The sequence below is a fragment of the Triticum aestivum genome, chromosome 5B (genome assembly GCF_018294505.1).
Source record: "Triticum aestivum cultivar Chinese Spring chromosome 5B, IWGSC CS RefSeq v2.1, whole genome shotgun sequence".
NCBI classification, from domain to species: domain Eukaryota; kingdom Viridiplantae; phylum Streptophyta; class Magnoliopsida; order Poales; family Poaceae; genus Triticum; species Triticum aestivum.
The window spans coordinates 701,824,692-701,846,704 of record NC_057807.1 but is presented as its reverse complement, the minus strand read 5'-3'; the positions used below and the strand labels follow the sequence as shown (position 1 = coordinate 701,846,704).

Sequence of the window (22,013 nt, the reverse complement as noted above, 5' to 3'; positions counted from 1 at the left end):
TTAATCAAAGATGGTTAAGTTTCCTAAACCATAGACATGAGTTGTCATTTGATTAACGGGATCACATCATTAGAAGAATGATGTGATTGACTTGACCCATTCCGTTAGCTTAGCACTTGATCATTTAGTATGTTGCTATTGCTTTCTTCATGACTTATACATGTTCCTGTAACTATGAGATTATGCAACTCCCGTTTACCGGAGGAACACTTTGGGTGCTACCAAACGTCACAACGTAACTGGGTGATTATAAAGGAGTACTACAGGTGTCTCCAAAGGTACATGTTGGGTTGGCGTATTTCGAGATTAGGTTTTGTCACTCCGATTGTCGGAGAGGTATCTCTGGGCCCTCTCGGTAATGCACATCACTATAAGCCTTGCAAGCAATGTAGCTAATGAGTTAGTTACGAATGATGCATTACGTAACGAGTAAAGAGACTTGCCGGTAACGAGATTGAACTAGGTATTAGATACCGACGATCGAATCTCGGGCAAGTAACATACCGATGACAAAGGGAACAAAGTATGTTGTTATGCGGTTTGACCGATAAAGATCTTCGTAGAATATGTAGGAGCCAATATGGGCATCCAGGTTCCGCTATTGGTTATTGACCAAGAATAGTTCTAGGTCATGTCTACATTGTTCTCGAACCCGTAGGGTCCGCATGCTTAAGGTTTCGATGATAGTTATATTATGAGTTTATGAGTTTTGATGTACCGAAGGATTTCGGAGTCCCGGATGAGATCAGGTACATGACGAGGAGTCTCGAAATGGTCGAGACGTAAAGATCGATATATTGGACGACTATATTCGAAGTTCGGAAAGGTTCCGAGTGATTCGGGTATTTTTCGGAGTACCGGAGAGTTACGGGAATTCGCCGGGGAGTATATGGGCCTTATTGGGCCATACGGGAATAGAGGAGAGAGGCCAAAAGGAAGGAGGCCTGCGCCCCCCTCTGGTCCGAACTGGACAAGGGGCGCAGCCCCCCTTTCCTTCTTCCTCTCCCCCTCTTTCCTCTTCTCCTACTCCATCAAGGGAGGTGGAATCCTACTAGCACTAGGGAGTCCTATTAGGATTCCACACTTGGCGCGCCCCCTCCTAGGGCCGGCCTCCTCCCCCCTTGCTCCTTTATATACGGGGGCAGGGGGACACCCCATGACACACAAGTTGATCTACGAGATCGTTCCTTAGCCGTGTGCGGTGCCCCCCTCCACCATATTCCACCTCGGTCATATCGTCGTGGAGTTTAGGCGAAGCCCTGCGCCGGTAGAACATCATCATCGTCACCACGCCGTCGTGCTGACGGAACTCATCCCCGACACTTTGCTGGATCGGAGTCCGGGGATCATCATCGAGCTGAACGTGTGCTGAACTCGGAGGTGCCGTACGTTCGATACTTGGATCGGTCGGATCGTGAAGACGTACGACTACATCAACCGCGTTGTCATAACGCTTCAGCTTACGGTCTACGAGGGTACGTGGACATTACTCTCCCCTCTCGTTGCTATGCCATCACCATGATCTTGCGTGTGCGTAGGAAATTTTTGAAATTACTACGTTACCCAACAGTGGCATCCGAGCCTAGGTTTTATGCGTAGATGTCATATGCACGAGTAGAACACAAGTGAGTTGTGGGCGATATAAGTCATACTGCTTACCAGCATGTCATACTTTGGTTCAGCGGCATTGTGAGATGAAGCGGCCCGGACCGACATTACGCGTACGCTTACGCGAGACTGGTTTCACCGTTACGAGCACTCGTGCTTAAAGGTGACTGGCGGGTGTTTGTCTCTCTCATTTTAGTTGAACCGAGTGTGGCTACACCCGGTCCTTGCGAAGGTTAAAACAGCACCAACTTGACAAACTATAGTTGTGGTTTTGATGCGTAGGTAAGAACTGTTCTTGCTAAGCCCGTAGCAGCCACGTAAAATTTGCAACAACAAAGTAGAGGATGTCTAACTTGTTTTTGCAGGGCATGTTGTGATGTGATATGGTCAAGACGTGATGCTATATTTTATTGTATGAGATGATCTTGTTTTGTAACCGAAGTTATCGGCAACTGACAGGAGCCATATGGTTGTCGCCTTATTGTATGCAATGCAATCGCCCTGTAATGCTTTACTTTATCACTAAGCGGTAGCGATAGTCGTAGAAGCATAAGATTGGCGAGACGACAACGATGCTACGATGGAGATCAAGGTGTCGCGCCGGTGACGATGGTGATCATGACGGTGCTTCGGAGATGGAGATCACAAGCACAAGATGATGATGGCCATATCATATCACTTATATTGATTGCATGTGATGTTTATCCTTTATGCATCTTATCTCGCTTTGATTGACGGTAGCATTTTAAGATGATCTCTCACTAAATTATCAAGAAGTGTTCTCCCTGAGTATGCACCATTGCCAAAGTTCGTCGTGCCCAGACACCACGTGATGATCGGGTGTGATAAGCTCAACGTCCATCTACAATGGGTGCAAGCCAGTTTGCACACGCAGAATACTCAGGTTAAACTTGACGAGCCTAGCATATGCAGATATGGCCTTGGAACACAGAGACCTAAAGGTCGAGCGTGAATCATATAGTAGATATGATCAACATATTGATGTTCACTGTTGAAACTACTCCATCTCACGTGACGATCGGACATGGTGTAGTTGATATGGATCACGTAATCACTTAGAAGATTAGAGGGATGTCTATCTAAGTGGGGGTTCTTAAGTAATATGATTAATTGAACTTAAATTTATCATGAACTTAGTCCTGGTAGTATTTTGTAAATTATCTTGTAGATCAATAGCTTGCGTTGTTGCTTTCATATGTTTATTTTGATATGTTCCTAGAGAAAATTGTGTTGAAAGATGTTAGTAGCAATGATGCGGATTGGATCCGTGATCTGAGGTTTATCCTCATTGCTGCACAGAAGAATTATGTCCTTAATGCACCACTAGGTGACAGACCTATTGCAGGAGCAGATGCAGATGTTATGAATGTTTGGCTAGCTCAATATGATGACTACTTGATAGTTTAGTGCACCATGCTTAACGGCTTAGAATCGGGACTTCAAAGACGTTTTGAACGTCATGGACCATATGAGATGTTCCAGGAGTTGAAGTTAATATTTCAAGCAAATACCCGAGTTGAGAGATATGAAGTCTCCAACAAGTTCTATGGCTAAAAGATGGAGGAGAATCGCTCAACTAGTGAGCATGTGCTCAGATTGTCTGGGTACTACAATCGCTTGAATCAAGTGGGAGTTAATCTTCCAGATAAGATAGTGATTGACAGAGTTCTCTAGTCACCATCACCAAGTTAGTAGAACTTTGTGATGAACTACAGTATGCAAGGGATGACGAAAACGATTCCCGAGCTCTTCGTGATGTTGAAATCGACGAAGGTAGAAATCAAGAAAGAGCATCAAGTGTTGATGGTTGACAAGATCACTAGTTTCAAGAAAAGGGCAAAGGGAAAGAAAGGGAAACTTCAAGTAGAATGACAAGCAAGTTGTCACTCCCGCGAAGAAGCCCAAAGCTGGACCAAAGCCTGAAACTGAATGATTATACTGCAAAGGAAATGGTCACTGGAAGTGGAAATGCCCTGAATATTTGGTGGATAAGAAGGATGGCAAAGTGAACAAGGGTATATTTGATATACAGGTTATTGATGTGTACCTTACTAGTGTTTATAGTAGCCCCTGAGTATTTGATACTTGTTCGGTTGCTAAATATTAGTAACTCGAAACAGGAGTTACAGAATAAACAGAGACTAGTTGAGGGTGAAGTGACGATGTGTGTTGGAAGTGGTTCCAAGATTGATATGATCATCATCGCACACTCCCTATACTTTCGGGATTAGTGTTAAACCTAAATAAATGTTATTTGGCGTTTGCGTTGAGCATGAATATGATTTGATCATGTTTATTGCGATACGGTTATTCATTTAAAGTCAAAGAATAATTGTTGTTCTATTTACATGAATAAAACCTTCGATGGTCATACACCCAATGAAAATAGTTTGTTGGATCTCGATCGTAGTAATACACATATTCATAATATTGATGCCAAAAGATGCAAAGTTGATAATGATAGTGCAACTTATTTGTGGCACTGCCGTTTGGGTCATATCGGTGTAAAGCGCATGAAGAAACTCCATAAAGATGGATTTTTGGAATCTCTTGGTTATGAATCATTTGATGCTTGCGAACCGTGCCTTTTGGGCAAGATGACTAAAACTCCGTTCTCCGGAACAATGGAACGAGCTAGTGACTTATTGGAAATAATACATACCGATGTATGCGGTCCAATGAGTGTTGATGCTCGTGGCGGGTATCGTTATTTTCTGACCTTCACAAGATGAATTGAGCAGATATGAGTATATCTACTTAATGAAGCACAAGTCTGAAACATTTGGAAAGTTCAAAGAATGTCAGAGTGAAGTGGAGAATGATCGTAACAAGAAAATAAAGTTTCTGCAATTTGACCGCGGAGACAAATATTTGAGCTACGAGTTTGGTCTTCAATTAAAACAGTGTGGAATAGTTTCACAAACTCATGCCACCTGGAACACCACAGCTTAATGGTGTGCCCGAACATCATAACAGTACTTTATTGGATATAGTGCGATCTATGATGTATCTTACCAATTTACCACTATCGTTTTGGGGTTATGCATTAGAGACAGTTGCATTCACTTTAAAAAGGGGCACCATCAAAATCCGTTGAGACGACGCCTTATGAACTGTGGTTTGGCGAGAAACCAAAGTTGTCGTTTGTTAAAGTTTGGGGCTGCGATGCTTATGTGAAAAAGTTTTCACCTGATAAGCTCGAACCCAAATCGGAAAAGTGTGTCTTCATAGAATACCCAAAGGTAACTATTGGGTACACCTTCTATCACAGATCCGAAAGCAAGATTCGTTGCTAAGATGGATCCTTTCTAGAGAAGGAGTTTCTCTCGAAAGAAGTGAATGGGAGGAAAGTAAAACTTGATAAGGTAATTGTACCTTCTCCCAAATTGGAAAGTAGTTCATCACAGAAATCAGTTCCAGTGATGCCTACACCGATTAGTGAGGAAGTTAATGATGATGATCATGAAGCTTCAGATCAAGTTACTACCGAACCTCGTAGGTCTTCCAGAATAAGATCCGCACCAAAGTGGTACGGTAATCCCATTCTAGAAGTCATGTTACTAGACCATGAACCTACGAACTATGAGGAAGCGATGATGAGCCCAGATTCCACGAAATGGCTTGAGGCCATGAAATCTGAGATAGGATCCATGTATGAGAACAAAGTATGGACTTTGATTGAGTTGCTCGATGATCAGCAAGCCATGTTAAATAAATGGATCTTCAAGAGGAATACGGACACTGATAGTAGTGTTACTATCTACAAAGCTCGACTTGTCATAAAAAGGTTTTCGACAAGTTCAAGGTGTTGACTACAATGAGATTTTCTCAACTGTAGCGATGCTTAAGTCTGTCCGAATCATGTTAGCAATTGTCACATGTTATGAAATCTGGCAAATGGATGTCAAAACTACATTCTTTAATGGATTTATTAAAGAAGAGTTGTATATGATGCAACCAGAAGGTTTTGTTAATCCTAAAGATGCTAACAAAGTGTGCAAGCTCTAGCGATCCATCAATGGACTGGTGCAAGCATCTCGGAGTTGGAATATACGCTTTGATGAGTTGATCAAAGCATATGGTTTTATACAGACTTTTGGAAAGGCCTGTATTTACAAGAAAGTGAGTGGGAGCTCTGTATCATTTCTGATATTATATGTGCAAGACATATTGTTGATTGGAAATGATATAGAATTTCTGGATAGCATAAAAGGATACTTGAATAAAAAGTTTTTCAATGAAAGACCTCGGTGAAGCTGCTGACATATTGAGCATCAAGATCTATTGAGATAGATCAAGACGCTTGATAAGTTTTTCAATAAGTACATACCTTGATAAGATTTTGAAGTAGTTCAAAATAGAACAGTCAAAGAAGGAGTTCTTATCTATGTTGCAAGGTGTGAAGTTGAGTAAGACTCAAAACCCGACCATAAGCAGAAAATAGAAAAAGAGAATGATAAGTCATTCCCTATGCCTCAGTCATAGGTTCTATAAAGTATGCTATGTTGTATACCAGACCTATTATATACCTTGCTCTAAGTTTGGCAAAGGAATACAATTTTGATCTAATAGTAGATCACTGGACAGAGGTCAAGAATATCCTTAGTGGGGACTAAGGAGATGTTTCTCGATTATGGAGGTGATAAAAGAGTTTGTCATAAAAGTTACATCGATACAAACTTTTACACTGATCCAGATGACTCTAAGTCTCAATCTGGATACATACTGAAAGTGGGAGCAATTAGCTAGAGTAGCTCCGTGCAGAGCATTGAAGACATAGAATATTTGCAAAATACATACGGCTCTGAATGTGACAGACCCATTGACTAAACTCCTCTCACGAGCAAAACATGATCATACCTTAGTACTCTTTTGGGTGTTAATCATATAGCGATGTGAACTAGATTATTGACTCTAGTAAACCCTTTTGGGTGTTGATCACATGACGATGTGAACTATGGGTATTAGTCATATACATATATGAATATTGCTGTTAAATCACATGATGATGTGAACTAGATTATTGACTCTAGTGCAAGTGGGAGACTGAAGGAAATATGCCCTAGAGGCAATAATAAAGTTATTATTTATTTCCTTATATCATGATAAATGTTTATTATTCATGCTAGAATTGTATTAACCGAAAACATAATACATGTGTGAATACATAGACAAACATAGCGTCACTAGTATGCCTCTACTTGACTAGCTCGTTAATCAAAGATGGTTAAGTTTCCTAAACCATAGACATGAGTTGTCATTTGATTAACGGGATCACATCATTAGAAGAATGATGTGATTGACTTGACCCATTCCGTTAGCTTAGCACTTGATCATTTAGTATGTTGCTATTGCTTTCTTCATGACTTATACATGTTCCTGTAACTATGAGATTATGCAACTCCCGTTTACCGGAGGAACACTTTGGGTGCTACCAAACGTCACAACGTAACTGGGTGATTATAAAGGAGTACTACAGGTGTCTCCAAAGGTACATGTTGGGTTGGCGTATTTCAAGATTAGGTTTTGTCACTCCGATTGTCGGGGATGTATCTCTGGGCCCTCTCGGTAATGCACATCACTATAAGCCTTGCAAGCAATGTAGCTAATGAGTTAGTTACGAATGATGCATTACGTAACGAGTAAAGAGACTTGCCGGTAACGAGATTGAACTAGGTATTAGATACCGACGATCGAATCTCGGGCAAGTAACATACCGATGACAAAGGGAACAAAGTATGTTGTTATGCGGTTTGACCGATAAAGATCTTCGTAGAATATGTAGGAGCCAATATGGGCATCCAGGTTCCGCTATTGGTTATTGACCAAGAATAGTTCTAGGTCATGTCTACATTGTTCTCGAACCCGTAGGGTCCGCACGCTTAAGGTTTCGATGATAGTTATATTATGAGTTTATGAGTTTTGATGTATCGAAGGATTTCGGAGTCCCGGATGAGATCAGGGACATGTCGAGGAGTCTCGAAATGGTCGAGACGTAAAGATCGATATATTGGACGACTATATTCGAAGTTCGGAAAGGTTCCGAGTGATTCGGGTATTTTTCGGAGTACCGGAGAGTTACGGGAATTCGCCGGGGAGTATATGGGCCTTATTGCGCCATACGGGAATAGAGGAGAGAGGCCAAAAGGAAGGAGGCCTGCGCCCCCCTCTGGTCCGAATTGGACAAGGGGCGCAGCCCCCCTTTCCTTCTTCCTCTCCCCCTCTTTCCCCTTCTCCTACTCCATCAAGGGAGGTGGAATCCTAGTAGCACTAGGGAGTCCTAGTAGGATTCCACACTTGGCGCGCCCCCTCCTAGGGCCGGCCTCCTCCCCCCTTGCTCCTTTATATACGGGGGCAGGGGGGCACCCCATGACACACAAGTTGATCTACGAGATCGTTCCTTAGCCGTGTGCGGTGCCCCCCTCCACCATATTCCACCTCGGTCATATTGTCGCTAAGTTTAGGCGAAGCCTTGCGCCGGTAGAACATCATCATCGTCACCACGCCGTCGTGCTGACGGAACTCATCCCCGACACTTTGCTGGATCGGAGTCCGGGGATCGTCATCGAGCTGAACGTGTGCTGAACTCGGAGGTGCCGTACGTTCGGTACTTGGATCGGTCGGATCGTGAAGAAGTACGACTACATCAACCGCGTTGTCATAACGCTTCTGCTTACGGTCTATGAGGGTACGTGGACATTACTCTCCCCTCTCGTTGCTATGCCATCACCATGATCTTGCGTGTGCGTAGGAAATTTTTGAAATTACTACGTTACCCAACAGAAGCTGGGGGAAGTTCTGCTGCATCTGCCCAGCCTGCAACCAGTGCACCACCTGCTGCAACAACTAGGGGAAGAAGAACAACTTCTGGTGGTCCTTCCCAGCCTGCTACATCTACAAGAGGAAGAAAAACAACTGCTGCTGCTATTAGTCCTGCCCAGCCTGCTGCTTCTACAAGGCCAAGAAGAACAGCTGCTGGTACTACTCCTTCCCAGGCTTCCACAAGAGCTTTAGGTTCAAGCAATGCACCCAGCAGGAGAGGTGGAAGGCCCTACATGGCACCTAGGGCTGCAACTACAACAGAGGGAGCAACAGTAGGGTCCAAAAGGAAGAGGTTCCAGAACACCAGGATGAGGGGTTACTTTTATGCTAGTGGCAACTAGTCAGTGCACATTTGGTTGTTGTCTTTTGAACTACCTGCCTTAAGTATTTCTAAGTTTTAGAAACTATGCCTGAGAACTGCTATGTGTAATCAGTATTTAGCTTGAGAACTTGTTTGTGTTAGCAGTATTTAGCTTGAGAACTATTATGCCTGAGAGCAATTATGGTCCGGAACTATTATGGCTGAGAACTAGTATGGTTCAGAACTTGTTTGATTTGATGTTTTTTCTGTTCTACAAGATTTTGGCATTTGCTGCTTAATGGTGGTTTGGGTGGTTTTGTTGAGCCCAAGCCAACCTAAAGCCTAAATGATAGGTTTAGTGGTTTTGTCGAGTCCAAGCCACCATAGAGCTCAAGTGATAGGTTTAGGTCACTTTGTCGAGCCCAAGCCACCTTGATGACTAAATTATGGTTTTGGTGGTTTTGTCGAGTCCAAGCCACCATAGAGCCTAAGTGATAGGTTTATGTCACTTTGTCGAGCCCAAGCCACCTTGATGACTAAATTGTGGTTTTGTGGTTTTGTCGAGTCCAAGCCACCATAGAGCCTAATGATAGGTTTAGGTCACTTTGTCGAGCCCAAGCCACCTTGATGACTAAATTATGGTTTTTGTGGTTTTGTCGAGTCCAAGCCACCATAAAGCCTAAGTGATAGGTTTAGTGGTTTTGTCGAGCCCAAGCCACCCTAAAGCCTAAGTGATAGGTTTAGTGGTTTTGTCGAGCCCAAGCCACCCTAAAGACTAAATTATAGGTTAAGGGGGTGAGTGCACTATGCATATTTTTTCTTTGTGGTTTATGTGATCAACAATTTACCTTCTGAAGCATTTGCCCAATTTGGCCAAGCCACCATGCCCATTTAGTCCAAACAAGCAGAATAATAATTGCAGATTCATAATAGCATAGCTCTTACTATAGAGAGCTAACAACATTACATAACCGGGGTAGTTTTGTAGCTAGTCATTACATACATTACATAACTTAACTGGAGGTAGTTTTGCAGATAATCATTATAGTCATTTAACTAGGGGGATTCCCAAAATATACAACCCTAAGGCCAGCTATATTGTTCCAAGGCCACATATTAGCTTAACATAACTCATGAACATCATTGTTCACTCAGCAAGGATTGACTTGATCTTGTCAAGCTTGTCCTTGTTGCCATGACCAGCTTTCATAAGATCACCCACCAGAAACTCCAGCTTCTTCTTCTCCTCTATCAGCTAGTCCCTCTCTTTCTTGAAGTCATCCCTCTCCTTCCTGGTGTTCCTAATGATCTCTCCCTGAGATCTAAGAATGCACTTCATCTCCTTGTGCTCCCGAGCCAGTTTCTCCATCTCCTTCATCTTGCCAATGCCATCACTGTCCTTCTCCTTGCTGATAGCTAGCTTCTCCATGTCCTTGTCCACATCCATCTGCTTCTGCTTGAACTCTTCATCACTCATGACCCTGTTGTTTTGATCTGCCCAATCAAACATCTTGGTGACATCCTCAACCAGCTGACTATACCGATCACCAAGTGTATCCAACTCCTTGTGCACCTTCTCCAACTCTTTCTTATACTTCTCATGGTCAATCATTCTGCCATTGTTCTCCTCATGAAACATCTCCCATATCTTCACCAAACATCTTTGCAGAATAGAAGACCATGGGGCATCAACCCACAGAGCAACTCCACAATCAATACCATCCTGCATCAAGTATCATAAATATGCTAGCTTCAAAACTAAAATAGATGAGATATTCAGTGATTCTGTCAAACTTGCAGATACCACATTAACTGAATAAATCATGTATCATAAATTAATGCTTACATCTACAGACAGACAGTACAAATCATGTACAGACAGTACAAATATCAGAACAACAGGGTCAATGCTTCAGTTAATGTATCATAAAACTAAAATACATGTTTCATTTACTTACTTTACTGACATAAATTAATGCTTCCATCTACAGACAGTACAAATCATGTTTCATTAACTGAATTTACTGACATAATTTTATTCTTGCATTTGTAGACAGTCCAAATCATGTTTCATTTACTTACTTTACTGACATAATTTTATTCTTGCATCTTCAGACAGTCCAAATCATGCTTCATTAACTGAATTTACTGACATAATTTTATTCTTGCATCTTCAGACAGTCCAAATCATGCTTCATTAACTGAATTTACCAACAGCAATTCAAAACATCTGCAGACTAACTACCACCAACACAAACCCTAGTTGGATAGCACTGACTGACCTGAGGAACAACACATCCATAGAACCTCCTCCCAGTGTCCTTTCCTTCAAATGCATGGGGCCAAGTGCAGTCTACATGTGATGCTTGCATCTGCAGCTCTACCACAGAAGGATGCATTTATGGTGGTGCCAGGGTTCGCCTGCATTGTAGCACAGTAATGAACCTCAGAACAAAGAGCAGTGCTCCAAACCATTGTCTCAAATCGAAGAACACTTGAACCCTAACCCTAACGCTAGGTGCGAAATAGAGAAGATCTCTTACCCAGTGTTGCTCCAGCTCCATGCCGACCAGCTCCTCCTCGCTGCTCTCGTCTCCATCGTTCCACGGCGGCGAGGGAACCATGCCTCCAGCGGCGGCGAAGAGCTCCGGCGGTGACAGGAGGGGACATAGCAGAGTGGGGTGGAGTGAGAGTGAGAGTGAGCGAGTGGAGTGGAGTGGAGTGTGAGCGGCGGCGAGTGGAGGGCAACGCTTTGACCACGCGCGTGCCCTAACGGCCGTCAACCTGTGCGCCCTCCGGTTTGTGCGACGTGGCACCTGATGGGTGGGCCAGCCCTATCAGAAATCGGGTTAACTGCGGCAAAGCGGTCATTTGCTTTTATTGAGAAAATTTACAAGAAAAGTGGTGGATTTTTGGGACGCGCTGCAAATGTGGTGGCAATCTGATGCTTAAGCTTTAAATGTGGTGGTTTTTTGCAATTCACTCTCAGTTGCAAGAAAAATCTTTAGCAAAACCTCTGTTGCAAACAAATTATAAAAAAGTTTGCAACAAGATCTTTGTTGCAAAAAAATCTACAACACAACCTTTATTGCAAATGTTTCTGTAACAAGACTTGTGCTTGCAACCCGACGAATCGCTAGCCGACGCGTAGCACGCTCCTAGCTATACTTGAAAAACATGCTTAGTTATGGTTTGACACATCAAGATAGTTTTCTGGTGTTCTGTTAACTTACGATAGCTACTGATCTTATGGGGTTTCGAAAACCAGTTTTACCTGCTCATTTGTTTCGAGAAAGGTTGAGAGTTTCCATGGAGAAAAAGGAAAAATCCCATATGAACGTCTAACTTTTCACAAATATGTGGTCAATTGCTGAGTTTTCTGCCATGATAAGATTTTCTTGTGAATTCGTGAGATTTCAAAATTTCCAAGCTTCCGGTTGTGAGTTTTAATTCATGTGCAACAGTCATGAACAGACCCGGCCCGTCCTGCATTCAAAATATTACAGGATTGTACGTTCTTACATTTCAATTAACTTTTGTTCACCAATGTCAGTCAGTGTGACTACAAAAGTTTCCTCAGACTACTCTGAATCAGATTATGTAAATAGAAGTTGAATTCTTAATACATTTATGCCATCCATAGAAAAAGAATGGCCTTGCCAACTGCAACACCACGTCCATGAACATGGCTAGATGAACAAGTCGAGAATTTTCCACATTTGAACAATTATCTACATTCTTATATTCATCGTTATATGACTAAGTTGTTGATGATATTGACAACTAATAAATTATTATTAACCCGTCATTTTGCCCTCTCTTTATTTTAAGTCGGACGCCACTTAAATCACACATTCCGGGTAGTGCTAATTATTTCTACACATACTTACTAGTAGAAAGAAGTGCTTCGATCCTTAAAAAAAAGAAAAAAAGAAAGAAGTGCTTCGAGAGACCCAACACGTGCCCATCAACGCGTCAAGCAAGTACGTAGCCACCGATGCATCAAGCAAGTAAGTGAGGGGTTAATAATCCATAAACTTAAGCTTAACGATACTTCTCCACTACTATTAAACAATCCAACAAAAACTTTCTTACGTGCATCACATAAGCGTACACGGACTCATTACCATCATAGGATTAGACCCACCAATCTCAATCTAACAGCTATCTTCAATCTAATCCGATCGCTGGTGTGCACTTAGTAATTTAACATGACTGACCGCACTCCACCACAGAGGAAAACAACTCTGCACATAACGCAGGAACCGTTCTCCCCTTATCCCTTCCGCTAATCGCTCTTCTTCTTCACCCACCTCGCACCCCCGATCTTCGTCGCCATGTCCTGCGCCGATCTCAGCTGGTGCTCCTATGCCCCCGGCCATGCCGACCTCCGGTGGCGCTCATCCCATCCTGCACCTCCAACCCCGACTCCGCCACGCCCAACACATCTTCACTAGAGCGCCTCCACACAGAGAACACCGGGTGCATGGGGAACCTCCATTGCACTCCCTCCGACGGCCGCCCGGCGGTAACCCAGCTCCTCCCCTCCCTCGTCTTCACCACCAACCGAGCCCCCCAATGACGAACCAAGAGGAGCCGGGGGCGGCTAAAACTTTGGATCACTGATGGGACGCGGAGATCCAACAAGCGATGGTGACGACGCTTCAAATTCTGCAGGTATTGCCCTCCTCCCATCTCCAGCACATTTCCTATTTATTTGACTCTCCTTGGAGATGGCGAGGTCCACCGACGTGGAACTGCTAGCAGCCACGGTGGGGCTTGGTGAGTGCAGACGTCTAGTCCACTATAATTAACACCCAACACCAAAACCCAGATTGTTTTCATGGCAAATTCAAAGCTTGTCATGTGTACCTCTAATGCAGGAATAGGATTAATGGCAGATAAGAAGAATCCATCAAACACGCTCTCCACTGGATGTAAATACTACTTCTAGTTAAGTTTCTGGATCACACCGGTTCATAATTCAACAAGCATGCCAAGCTTCTCAAGAACCAAAAGTTCGCGTCCAAGCTTGACCACCAGATTAAGTTTTTTTAATGTCCAGGTTAGTTTTTTGTTTCATACCCTATGCCTCCATTGAGTTCTTCTAGCTGATGAGCGTCCAAAGTGGAATTAGCTATCAAAATGGGTTCAAGGTAAACTCTAATTTATTTATTTCTTTGGATTCAGGTGGACATGTCATAGGTGCAGATGGGCTTGATCAAGCCGTTAAATTAATTTCATTTACGAACTGACGTGAAGGCGAAGTTTTTTAGTAGGTATTTCTTCAACATATGAATGGTGCTTGCTTCTTGCGTCCAAAGATGATTTACTACTTTGTTGCTTCAAATTAGGCTCGAACCAACCATACCTACACTAAACACATCATAATTATGAGCTAATTTTTTTTGTGTTCCATTGATTTTCGTAACATGTTGTTTGGCATTGTTGTTGCTAATCTCTTTGACATTGATTTTCATAGCATGATGTTTGACACCGTCGGCCTCGCGAACCAACCATACCTATAGCATGCTGTTGGACATTGATTTTGCTAATTTCTTTGATATTGATTTCCATAGCATGTTGTTTGACACCGTCAGCCTCGCCGTACTCAGCCAGGTTGCCACAACAAGGCGTCAGGTAGCCATTCACCTCGTTTCTCCTATTTTCTTTCTCCGTCCGTCCATCAGGTGCTTCAAAAGCTGCTATAAGTTCATGGGCCGATTTACTTTCAGGAGTTCCATATGAACTGTTTGACTGTGGGTGTGGGCATGGGTACATCAGAGAAGGGCTCCACTCTTTCAGAGCTAAGTATTTTTTTAACTAAAAAAGATCCATGTTTGCACTGTTATATATTTGGTTCAACTCATATTACAAGTATGCATCTATATATGTTCCCAAACGAGTGAACCCCTTCCAACGTCAAAATTATGCATGTCTTTCACATTGCAGCTTCCCATTGCCCGTTGGTATGTGCCTCGAATGGCTTCACCATTGCAAAAGGTATTGTAGTCGTGCACAACATACTACACCGAATTCTTTGTAGCTTTGTGGAATTTTGCTGAAAACTGTTGTTACTATTTGAGAATTGAGAGTGATGTTATTTTCTTCCTATGTTGTAGAGGCCAGAAAAGTTTGGTGAGACGGAACACTATCATGGTCTTTTATAGAGCTACAGATCAATCTTTACGAATGTTTTTCTGTAGGCAATTATTTGCTCTTCTTGAAACTGTGAGACCGGTATTTTGATTTGTTGTTTCTTCTTAACTGCAGATTTGTCACCTACTATTAGGTACATATATTGTGTTACTGCACATTGCCTCTATATGTGTTCACTTGAAAAGATAAGACTATTTTACCAACCAATACTTTCAGCTCCCATTTGAAGGGAATAGTATGGTGCTCGTGGTCTTTATGTTATCTTACCATTCTATACGATAAAAATGATTCTGTTCAATTCCTGTCTATCCACCTCTAACATGTTGTTTGTTGCTTTTCTTTTCTTGTTATATGGTTTTTCCTGCTCTTTCCAAAATCATGAACTCATTAAGCATATAAGCACATATAATGCAAGGTTTCTTTTGGTGCTTTTAGAACTTAAAAATGGTTCATTTTTATTGTAAAGGAGGGTATGCAATCACTATGGTGGCATTATGATGGCTCTTGTAAGTTTGACATGGGAGTTTAAGGGACAACTTGATTGTTCACATAGAGAAGGTATGCTTTTAGCCCTTTGTTTTGTTTTAGACACGAAAGCATGTGCTTAGCATGTACTCTTTTCGCAGAGAGCTGCTGATTATTTTTGTGGTGAGCTGTGATGCAAGGTTTTGCCGTGATGTTACAAAACAGATATCGATATCGAAAACTATATACTTGGAGATCTTTGGGCAAGGTAACACATTTCAATAAATAAGGGCAAATGGATTGGTTCTCTATATATTTAATTACACAGATGGCTTTGTCCTATTATTCCTTACCAATAGGTTTTTTGTCATGAACTATAAACAATTGAAATTATCTTTGCACCATCTATCTCATTGCGTGGCATGTTAAGGCACCATGGCTCTTCTAAGTTTTGGGATGTCGGCCAAGCAACCGACCTTGTGATGGGACTGCAATTCTGGCTGGCCTTCCACCTGAAGAAGCTAGCCATTGACACCACAAAAATCGAAGCGGTTGTTCCCCTGCTCCATGGATCCGTGGCACTCAACGGCCTTGGTTGAAACGATGGCGTCAAAACATAAAGCAGATTATGTAAAGTAGGACTTGCAAAAAAACAATCATATTACAAGAATGGATAAATAGTGGTTGTACCTGAGTGCTTTGAATGTGTCCTTCAAGATTCATAGGAATAAGAAGGTTACTGATGATTTGAAATAAGAATGCAGTAGCTTTTCGGGTGAAAAAAGAACCTTATCAACTTAATAATTCGTTTGAAATATTTCTTTACTACTACTATCAGATTATCCTTTTACATACACATGCGATTTTTCACATATGGTTTCAATATTAGTTGAGACGTGCGTTACACATGCACGCTTACTAGTACTGTAAATGAAGAACACAACCCATATATACATGCATAATGTATCAACCAACGCGGCGCGCTTTGCTAGTGCTTTCTATGGGCCGGCTCATTTAGAGTTCATCGAAGGTTCACGCAGAATATATCGAAGTTATTTAGCCCGATTCCAGCCCATCCCATTACCAAGCACTTCCCCGGGGTTGGGGCTAGGGTTTACAAGCTATATATTTAACCCGGGGTTGGGGCCGGCTAGGGTTTTCTGATCCTGAAATCAACAAGAACACCGATCGAAAGGTAGGAACACCAACATGCTACAGATGATAAGCCATGCCTCACTACCGGAACCACACCCTATGCCGACGGCCCTGGCCGTCGGCATAGCCCTGATTGGCCGTCGGGACAGGCCTATGCCGACGCCCCCGTCGGCATAGGGTCGTCGGCAACATATCCGTCGGCGTAGCCTGGGAGGCCGTGCCATCGAAGCTCCCGCGGATGGCATCCCGCGCTCGCGCCACTGCGGCAGCCCCATCTCGCACCGCTTGGATGCGCTCCCGCTCAGCGTGTGGCCATGAGGAATCCCTCCTATCTTGCGCCCCTGCTGTGGCGAAGAAGAAAAAGAAATTGTCCAGCGCCTATTACGAGCTCTCCTCGCCAGGTAACCAATCTCAGAAATTCTTTGTGCTTGCGGCGAACCAAATCGCATGCAATCCGCTGCTGTGTCTGTCTGCTTGACGCTACTAATTAACGCTTATAAAACAGTCACAGATGATGATGATGTTGATACCCCGACGGAGAAGGACCTTGAGTCGGATGAAGCCCAGTGGGCGTATTATCAGCGCTGGTGCAAGGCTCATAACAAGAAATATGACCATGACGAGATGGCTCGCCGATTCGATGTTTTCAGAGGTTGGGCGCTGGGTGTGTACCAATGGAACACCGGCCTTCCTTTGGATCCAGTTAAAGCAGCCATTTTCATAAAGAAAAGAGAAAAGGTCAAATTACTTTTGTTGAAAGGCAAAGACGTCTCAAAGTATGATGAATGTCTTGTTCCACTCGCATTAAGTCCATCTATGGATGAGCCCTAAAGCTATGCATTAGCGCTTGTTGGAGAAAGAAAATCCCAGAGATGGATGGATCCCTTCAGTGATGTTGAAGATGTCACAGCAGAGTAGTCGTAGTAGTTTGCTTAGGGAAATCCCAGTCCCTGAATGAGATGAACTCAACTCACCAAATCACTCCACTGTAATAAGTTATGCTTTGCTGTTCCATGTGTACTAAGTTATCCTATACCCTGCGGGCTAAGTTATGCTTCCAAGTGTACTAAATTATGGCATCTTTTTCTCTAAGTCTCTGCCATGATGTGTTCCATACTTCCATATGCTTCCACCTGTGTAAAGTGTCTATTTAGTCTATTGCGTTTACAGGAACAAGAGTTCAAAAAGATCAAGAGCAAATATGGAGATGGTAATATATGAAGTTGTTTATTGGGCATTATTAGGACGAAACTGAAGGTGAGTTTGTAGTGAAAAATATTTTAGCAACTTGTTTGTTAGGTGCTCGTACAGTTAAAGGTCCACTATAATATTTTTAGATATATACATGTGCTCTTTTGGATGCTTGGGTTGCTACTCTCCAAGCACAATCAGGACGCACTGGGATCAACCAACAAAAATAAATTCCATGGATAGGTTTACTAAACATAGATAGCAAGGTGGTACAGGAAGAACCAATGTTGTCCTCTTGGCGTGGCTGGATCCAAAAGAAATGGCCACCCAAGCTTCGCCAGGCATGAACTGACACTATGTAGGTGAGAGTACATTTTGTTTTATGTGTTTATTCACTCTAAAAGGGTGATGCTATTACTGAAAAAAAGGTGATGCTGCGCGACAACAGTCTTGATCCAGCTACATAACATACCACCATGTTGCACACATCCCTACAAAAAGCTAACCCTCCTTCTTTCTTCATCAAGTCTTGATCGACATGTATGCTTGATCATACACACACAGAAGAAAGCTTACCCACGAGCTGCAAAAATGGCTTCTCGTGGTGCCATTATCATCGCCATGTTTGCCTTGCTCTTCTTCTCGATGCTCGCGGCTTCCCACTGGGATCTTCTGAAGGATTTTGAAGAGATTATCTTCGAGCATTGTCTGAGAGTGGCATATGTCGTGGCTCATGAGTTTGCTAGGTATGCGTCTATCTATCAGCCAGATGTGTGGCAGGAGAATCCCCCTATTTTACAATCATGTGGTGGTCTAACTGATGCCCGAACAGGTTATACCGGGCATGACGGCCCACCAACCTGGCGGAATCATTGGCTAGATCCAAGCAAGGAGGAGAAGTGGCAACGAAGTGGTCAATGGCGCCGGCAAGGAAGACCAATTCCAAGAATCTCAAGAAACGAAACACAAACCGATAGGTAAAATTCCCATACTATTTTACTTAGACATCCCTACGTTGTAAGCAAATGGCAAGAGCAAATATGAAATTACATGTTAACACAATACTATTCTTGAGGTTTTCATCCCATGTCCACATCAGTCGAGTCCATTTACTCAACGTGACGCAAAACACAATAGCAGATGCCATTATCAGATTAGTACACGCTAACATTCAGTTGAGACACGCGTCTCCATCAACTGACAGATTTCTCAAGTTCATCTATCTACTCCATGCGATGGGTATTCTCGCAAAAGGCAAGCGAGTCAATATACACCAGACTAGACTGGCCACACAAACCGGCGCTAGACACCAGGCTTCAAGTGCTATGTTACTAGTCGCTATCGCTATCGCCATCCGAACGAGGATAGGCAATACAAGTACTACTACCGCCGCCATATGCTTGGCTGCTTGGGTGAACAACAGGCTGGTAGTTTTCGCAGCCGTAGCAGCGCCCTGCAACATAGATAGAACAAATAAAGAGTTAGACAAATATCAATATGAGATTGCGATTAAGGCATATGTGTGAACAGCACAACTGGCTGAACCTGATGCAAACCTCACGGACAATATAATAAGAAAACAGGCCAAGAATCAGGAGGAGCAACTGTCAAGAAAACCAACAAGGTACCTGCATCATTTTCTCCAACTATACAGCACATAATCACATCATTCTCACTCCGAAAATAGAGGTCGACTTCAGAGAAGAATAGTTTGGTACTGTTGGCATCAGCATTCTGCTGGTCCTCAGGCTGCTTAGCTGTGAAGTTATAATGGGCACCGCCCCCTCCAAACTCGTAAAATATAGATATTACTTTTACCTCCACCAGCTCATACTGAAAAGACAAAATGGAAAGACATGTTTAAAATGGATAATCAGGCTGAAAAGTCATCCCGATTGTCACAACCTCACACACACCAAGATAAGAGAGAAAGAGAGAGAGAGGTAGACCTTGGTGTTGTTGGCTCTGTTGTATTTACGCAGGGCCACCTCCGCGTGGTAGCGCGCATCCTTTTGTTTGGCCGCGACTCTTCTTTCACGCAGCGCGTTCCTCACCTCCGGAGGTTTCCTCTTTCGCATTACAGGTGGAATTCCGATGGAAGCGATGTTAAAGTCACCCGTCCATTTGGGTGGGGGCAGAGGCCGAAACCTCCAAGCATGTTCCTCCATGTTGATACCTTCAGGAGTGCTCCTCTCCTTGGACATCCAACCAGCTTGACTCCTGATTCATTATTGTGAACTGATTGTTATGCCAAAAAAACAAAAATACATCACATGTACCATGCCTTAACGTGAGAAATATTAAGTTATCACTTACCCAGTTGCTTTTCTTTCATGATGAAGGTGCATGCAGAGTTCTTGAAACATGATTAAAAAAAACCATTGAGTTTGTTCAGAATTAAATTTGACAGATTTACCCATTTGATTTTCTTTTATGATGAAGGGATGAACTACATGACATAAGATAATGAGAGCAAAACATGAGATTGTGATATTAATTTTATTGAACGGATTGCTGTGTGTTTCAGCACAGTTCTAAGCCCGTCAGCGATGAAGCTTGCAGTGTAGAATGTTAACGGGAGGAATTATCTTAACCATTTACCTGGGAAAATAGTTTGGAATATTTTAAAAGAAGGACGATATAATAGTAGGAACCAGAGGATTTGGGTTATCGATCTTGCAATGACATTTCAGATGCCAAATGAAGATGCACAATGACATTGAACAGAGAGCAATCGAACAATTTAAGTAAGAGGTTAGGAGTGTTCAACTTGCATACCTCCCTTTTGAAGAGGCGCCTGAGGTGGCAACTTGATGGTGGTGTTGCTTTGTCTCCTGTGCCTTGGCATTCAAATTATGTTTAAACCTGAACCAGAACATATGACTTAAATAGAATTAATTAAAGTAAAAGGAAACTAAGTTATCGAGATAATCTACGTATTATTATTATTCCAATTTTAGTAAATTTCAGAACCAGAAAATATTTTTGGAACCGATAGCATTGCTGCGCTTTTCAGTACAATTCTTAGCCGATGCAGCGTAGAATGGTTTTTTAAAGAACGATCCAGCTAACCATATGGGAACAGGGGGAATTATGCAACCCATTTTCCAGAAAAAAAAACAGTTTGGAATATTAACCAAAATGGACAACTTAACAAAGGGATTCAGAGTATTACCCAATGACCATGTACAGTGGTGTTGAACAGAGCAAACCAGAAAAAAAAAACCCTGAAGATGTTAGGATTTTTACCTTGCATATCTCCCCTTTGAAGCAGCATGTGAAACTGTAACTTGGTGTTGCTTTGGCTCCTCCTCTGGGAAGACAGGCAGCAAACCCCCCTTATGCCTTGAACCATAACATATGATTTATTCAGAATCACGGTAAAATGAAGCAGAGTCGTCAACAAAATATAGTAACATTCTAATTTCAGCAACTTTCACAATCGTAATAATTTGTTGCTGCGGGGTGGGGGGTTGCCGGCCGGGCCGAGCTCGGCTCCGCCCGCGTCATGGTGGCTACAGAGCTCCCTCTCGTCGGCGGGACTACTCGCCTCGCCGCCCGTTGGACCTGCGAACTCATCGTTGATCTCCCGTCGGTTTCCGTTCCTCCTGCCTCTGCTGCTCCCCCGCCCCCCCCCCCCCGGTCTGTTCGGGACCTCCGCGCCGGCCGGCGACCGCGCCAGCGTCTCCGGCGGCGACGGGGTAACCCTAGCAGGGTCTCAGGGTGGACGAAACGGTCCGGTCCCGCGGTCCGGCTCGTGGCCCGCTCGGCTCGGGCCGGCTCGGTCCTGGCCCGCTGAAAAAATCGGCCGGTCCGAGCTCAGGAATCCAGCCCGACAAAACTTCGGTCCGGTCCGGGCTTTCACCGAGCCGACCGAACGGACCGAAGAATGTGGCGAGGGCATGGCGAGAGCGTGGCCGGGGCATGGCGAGAGCGTGGCGGGCGCGTGGTGGGGCGTGGCGCGGGCGTGCCGGGGGCGTGGCGAGGGCGTGGCGGGGGCATGGCGGGGTCGTGGCGAGGTCGTGGCGGGGGTGTGGCGGCCCAGGCATGGCGGGGGCTGAAGAAAATGTCGCCGTTCATGTCCGCCGCCGCGGGGGCTGTCGTCAGCGCGGCCCCTGGACTCGCTGGCCCTGGGAAATATGTCCACTAGATGCACCTCACTCGGATCTATCGTATGCACCAACGAACACGACGTGGGAGGTCCTGCGTCGCCGCATCGGGCATCGTCTTTTTCATCTCCGTCCACCGGCCGTCGTGCCAAATGCGTCGCCGATGAGCTCGCTCTGGTGAT

At 43.7% G+C, this 22,013-nt stretch overlaps 1 protein-coding gene across 1 annotated transcript; it reads right to left on the bottom strand.

Moving 5' to 3' along the window:
- Nucleotides 1-19,053: 19,053 nt before the first annotated feature.
- On the bottom strand, nucleotides 19,054-21,724 carry LOC123115338 (uncharacterized). The gene is made up of 6 exons (XM_044536511.1): nucleotides 21,606-21,724; nucleotides 20,972-21,067; nucleotides 20,501-20,587; nucleotides 19,672-19,942; nucleotides 19,351-19,555; nucleotides 19,054-19,175 (listed from the first exon to the last, which is right to left on the bottom strand). Exons 1-6 carry the CDS (start codon nucleotides 21,722-21,724, stop codon nucleotides 19,054-19,056), a joined length of 900 nt encoding a protein of 299 aa, XP_044392446.1.
- Nucleotides 21,725-22,013: the final 289 nt, after the last annotated feature.